At 32.4% G+C, this 6,075-nt stretch overlaps 1 protein-coding gene across 2 annotated transcripts in view; it reads right to left on the bottom strand.

Annotated features, from left to right (window-relative positions):
* Positions 1-6,075, bottom strand: part of CDK13 (cyclin dependent kinase 13) — a 110,089-nt gene that overhangs the window by 6,287 nt on the left and 97,727 nt on the right. For both annotated transcript variants that reach the window (XM_019940661.3, XM_019940660.3), the window contains exon 11: positions 5,526-5,657. In XM_019940661.3, coding sequence (XP_019796220.1) covers positions 5,526-5,657 — 132 coding nt within the window. The remainder of the gene's footprint in view (positions 1-5,525; positions 5,658-6,075) is intronic.

A 6,075-nucleotide genomic window follows, 5' to 3' on the forward strand; every position in this document is an offset into this window, starting at 1 on the left:
GCCAATTTTTATCATAGTACAACATACATTGAATAGGACATGGGAAAAAAAAGTGAAAATATGCCACTTGCAGAAACTAGACACGGAATTAAAAAGTAGCAAAGGCTAGGACATAAATTTGCGAAAAACCTTCTAGTACAAGCTTTTTACTTTTTGAGACCCTCTTATTTGCTTCTATAGTCAAATGCTCTAAAATTAAACTGATTGCTACAGAGGAGTTTCAAAAATAGATTGTAATCCAGGTTCATCAATCATCATTGAGAGTTCTGAATAACTAGCAACTATCAAAGTTATCCATAATTCTGAAACAATTCTACCTCGTATAATTTCACAAAATTGAAACACTGCAGAATAACTTTTGTTTAAAGAAAGACAAATATTTGATTTATAAATATTTTCTTCTTACCCTAATAAAAAAAATCCAGTGGGAAGTTACTATGATATCTATTTTAAAGATAAGAAAATTGAGGCTTGGAAAGGTTAATAAACTTGCCCAGAATATCTATAAATTCCCTTAAGCAGCCCCAACCTGGTCTTCAACCTGGATATGTTTACCTCTAGGGATACATGAAAACTTTCTGAGGGAGTATACCTGGAATTATTCTAAAAGAAATTCCATATCCATATGTCCTCTTTCCTAAAATTGGTATTTGAGAAGGGCCTGCATGTTCAGAAAGTTCTTTCACACGTCTTCTTTCACAATTAGTTTTACCTCATGTTATAAAATAAAGGCATATGCAACAATATGGTCAAATCTTAGCAATATAATATAATATTAAGTGAAAAAAAAGTCATTCCCAACAGATTACAAACAGCATGACACTCTTTCATAAAATTAAAAGCAACTAAAATTGTAAGATATAACTTTTTATGAGTACATATAGATGGCAACAAAAAGTATATACAAAAGAAAACAGGGATGATGGTTACCTCAGGTGGAGGAAGGCAAAGGGACAGGTTGTGGGCGGAGAGGGTATGATATGAGTAAAGTAGGTTATTGTCAAGATTCTAGCTTTTATTTGGTAAGGTCATGGCTGCTTATTAACATCATTTAAAATAACTAATTAAATTAAGTAACTAAAAGAAAAAAAGGGAGCCATGCATGGACTAATGATGAGTGACACAAGGATTATGATTAAACCAAGTCTATGCACCTGAGGTCCAAAAACAAAACAAAGGCATACCTCTCAGCCATCTTACTATGGTGCATTGCCTCAGCGTGTAAAAACCTCCTGGAGTAACAAACAAAGGGACAATTTGAAATATTGATACTGGGAAGCTTTAAGCCATCAAAAACCTTTCTCGTGTGTGTGTGTGTGTGTGTGTGTGTGTGTGTGTGTGTGTGTGTGTGTGTGTGTGTGTGTGTGTGTGTGTGTGTGTTACAAGATGTGTAACCTTAGCTTCTGTTGGGGTTATTCTGAATTCAGACATACTGCAGTACTGCAGAGTGGGGGGACTGAAGTGATTTCATTTTTTTCCCATCTTGATGTTCAAGGAATGCATTGCTCTTGTTGGAGAGTCCCATGAGAATAAAGCAAAGAAATCCACTAAAAAGGGCTTCTGTTCCCTCCCACAATTAAAACGTTAAGAGATTCTTTATGGATGATCTCAACAGTAGGAAAGATAAACATTACCCAACAAATAGCTAAACAAGATAGAGAGGTTAGTGATGCTGACTATTAGACGTACCAGGAATGTTTCCAGGACAACCAAATTTTTAATGTGTGCTTTTCTAAAGGTTCAAATACCGGCTCAGCCACTTACTTATTGTGTCTCATAGGCAAGTAACTTGACCTCGGTGCCTCAGTTTGCTTATCTTTAAAAATGGGGTTAACAAGACAATCTACCTTGTGGAGTTCAGGTAATATATGTTAACATATGTAAGCGCTTGGACAGTGCCTCTCACATAGTAAGAATTATATTCATGTTTCGTCATTCAGCAAGGTAGTTTAAAAGTATTTTTTTATCATATCATATCATGAAATATTTATTCCAATTATAGTTGATCGTATTTATCTTATGAATTGTTTAATGCTTTTAAGAAAAAATAAAATTATAGACAAGCTGCTGGCCTAATTCACTTCTTAGCAATACATACTCTTTTCATTAAGTACATTAAAAAAGTGTGACAGGACATCTAATAAAATTAATGGAGTTTTTTTTTTATTACCCCACTCATTTGCTTATTCCTAAAAAAACTGATAAATTTAATACACATGGCTATTTCCCAAAGGAATTCCAATGCCTTTCTTCAGAGTCCTTAGTTAAATTTTATAATTTTAACTACCCATTACATATGACAAAGTAACTAGATGTTATATTGTTTATATAATTTTTTATTTAAATATCACATCAATATCACTATAATTTCAACCTGATTGCTTTAGTGATGTACTTAACAAAGATGTACCATAATTTATTGCTGGTTTACAGAATGTTTACCAAAATGTGTACTAACATATTTATTTTTAATGCAAAAGTGCAGTCGGGTGTGTTCTCATAAAAGTTAAGTGAATTTAGGTGATGTGCTTGACAATATGAACAGAATTTCCTATTATGTGGCAAACATTTTCCACAAATTGAATGGGATACATCTACAGTTCCAAGATTTCGACAAAAGCATATATTTTAAAAATGTAATAAGAAACACAATTTAGCAAATGGATTGGTTAAGTAGTACTGAAATTACATGTTGACTTCCTAACCTTTTCTAAGTATACTGGATTAAGAAAGTGCGAATACAAGGAAAAGCAACAAGTATAAGAAGAAGTCATGTAATAAATATTGGTAAAGCTTCTTTCGTTTATTTTCTTAAAATTTGAAAAAAAAATGATTAATGACTGGATAAGAAATCTTTGGCAAGTCATGTGGTTTCCAATTCTTTACTGTCATGAAAATTAGAGAAAGAATCTTAAGTTGACATCTGAAAGGTCATTAAAATAATTTTTGATGACAGAGCACTGTGATTTTGGGGACATAATGTGGAAGAAGTTCAAAGAACTCAGTGATTTAACTATGACAAAACTCCATCCAGTCTCAAATGCTTATTTAAAAGAGTACTTACAGAAAGTTTTAAATCACAATTAATGTGGAACTATATCCTCACTCTAGAATAAGTAATATTAATTAATGGATACGCAAATTGCTTGGGGAAAAAAATCTCAGCACTATTTCATTAAGGTTGCATCTCCAACAAAATTTACTAATTTTTTTCTTTTTTTTAAACTGAAATATGTACTACTAATACATGCAATAATTTAATCAAGAAAAAAAGAGCTTCGTAGTCAGAGGAAATTTTTAAATTAAATTTCCATTTTTATACATATATTTGTTTTAAAGAAGTACTATAGGGTAATCAATAAAATACTTTCAAGCATAAATATATGCTACATTAAAAGCATGCAGAAGCAATGTAAGTTCACACACACACACACACACACACACACACCCAACAGTGTCCAATTGATGAAGAGTTTGTTCATACATTTTCTGAGTGAATGTTGATGAATATCAAATGCTAAGGTATTTTGATTCCACTAAATACATTTACAAGATGATTTAACTGCTCTATTTTAAAGTGTCTACACTTAGACACTGAAAATTATACCTTTTGCAACTATTTGAACCCTTGATTTTAAAAATTTAGATGTCTATTTAAAATGTGTTCAATACAGTTTTACCAGAATTCTTTCATGTGGACCACTTAAACCAAGATATCAATTTAGTACTACCAATAATGGGAGAAAAATGACATTATATTCCTCTTGATGTGATACAGCAGGAAGCACCTATCACTACCCTAGGTAGCATTCTTGCCAAAAAAAAAAAGAAACACTAATTACTAATCATGAGGTAGTAGTTAAAGTCAGACTGTAGAATGCTTTACAAAACAGCTAGCTCTTCAAAAATGTCAATGTTGTAAGAAGTCTTCCTCAGAGACTGAAGAGACATAACAACTAAATGAAATGTGTGAGCTTGGAATCAATTGTTTATCCAAAAAAACCAAAACCAAAACAAACAGAAAAACAGACTACAAAGGAAACTATTGTGCCAACTAGAGAAATCTGAATATAAACTATTAGCTAATACAATGTTAAATTTCTTATGCTTTATAATGATATTGTAGTTATACAGAATAAAGTCCCAGTTCTTATAGAGAACATGGTGAATTATTTATAAGTGAAATGTCATTCCCACAATATAATATGCAAATAGTTCAGGAAAAAAAGATATGGAGTGATAAATCAAATGTGTCCAAATTTTAGTTAAGTGTTTGAACCTAGATGAAGAGCATATGACTGTTCATTGTAATATTCTTCCTATTTTTCTGTATAGAGTTGAAATTTTTCCAAACCGAAAGTTTAAAAAAATTCTTTAAAGAGGTACTAAAGCCAAAGTTTCAAGACTGCTGATATATACTGATAAGCAAAAAAATCCATGAAACAATTCAACAGTGAATGATTCAGGTCCCTCAACGTGTCAGATGATAGATCCTTTTTGCCTTCCAAATCATCCCACAAAGGCTATTCACATACAATTCAGTAAAAACTAAAGCCAAATATGATGGTCTCACAGAACTATAATAAGACCAATCTAATTAATTAAGTGGAAGAGCCAGGATTTGAACTCCAAATCCCATGTCTGTTCCTTCACAATATGCTAATTGTTATTACATGGACACATTTTATTGTTATAGGGACAGGTTTGTTTTTGTGACACACTCATCATCATTTTTAAAATTACTAAGTAAATCTCTACAAACTTTCTAGATCCTATCAAGGAGAACCAAATGCACTGCTCTGTCCCCTTCCCGAAATCAATCCTAGAGAAATTACAGGAGCCACAGGGAGTGAAGGTTCAAGAACCCAGCCATTCTGACGCCCAGACTCTGTGCATTCCCTGCCTCCCGACACCCACCTCCCACCATCAGACAGTAGACGCATTCCATACAGGCTTTTGACACTAATATTTTTATTCAATGATAAGAATTTTCTACTGTAGAGTCTGCTGAGGAATATTTCAGAACCTCTTTTTGTTATAGAACTAACTTGAATTTCAGAGCTGGCTTCACCCTTTACTAGATTTGTATTCTTGGGCAAGTTTCTTAACCTCTCTGAGCCTGCTTCCTTCTCTGTAAAATGGTGATAATAATACTCACCTGTTAAGATTATAAAGATTAATGTAATACATGAGAAATGCTTAGCATAGCACTCAAAATTTTAGCTAAGCAACTAGTGCTGGCAGAAACAGTACTACAATAGCAGCAGCAATAAACATTTTTTTTTAGGATAGAAATATATTAATAAAATTAACTAGAGGAAGGCTGCTTCTGCTAGTCCTATGGTTAGCTGACCATAAAGCAAGGCTCTGCATTCTAGATGTGCAAATTATGTACACTATTGCTATTCTATTCCTTTTGATTTATTCTTTCTTTTAACTTAACTAATCATGGAATAGCTTTTGATAGCTACATAATGATGTTATTAATATTGTCCAGATTCTGCATATAGTAAAAAGTCACTTACTCTGGAGGAGGCATTTTTGAGGGTTCCACATCCCGTAGGAACTCACACTGAAGAGCCTGCTCTGCAGTGCAGCGCTTACTAGGATCCAAGGCGAGCATGTAATCAAATAAGTCTAGTGCAGCTGCAGGAATACTGGCATGAGAGGATTATAAAAGTCATGCATGTTCTTAGACTCAAGCTTAATGTTGCTTTAGGAGCTTATTTTAAATATTAGCATTTTATAACATGTTTGTGATACTTTATTCCAGTAAGTTCCAAATATTCCTTAAAAGAAATATTTATTTTTACATAATTTTATAATTATTATTCTAAATAATTTGAAATTTGGCAAACAATAGTATATTTTACTGCTCTATGGGCAATTTGCTGTTTTAACATAAATTAAAAACTTAACAGAATAGTTTCCTACAACAAAGTAAAAAACTCAGTTCAAGTATCTTGTAAGCGGTTTCTTTAAAATTTTAAATGGTATTATTAAACTTCTTTCAGGTAAAGACTAAATCAAACACATAACTCCAAAGCACTGACTTCATAATGATGGTAAAATGGT

The sequence above is a fragment of the Tursiops truncatus genome, chromosome 9, assembly GCF_011762595.2.
Source record: "Tursiops truncatus isolate mTurTru1 chromosome 9, mTurTru1.mat.Y, whole genome shotgun sequence".
NCBI lineage: Eukaryota > Metazoa > Chordata > Mammalia > Artiodactyla > Delphinidae > Tursiops > Tursiops truncatus.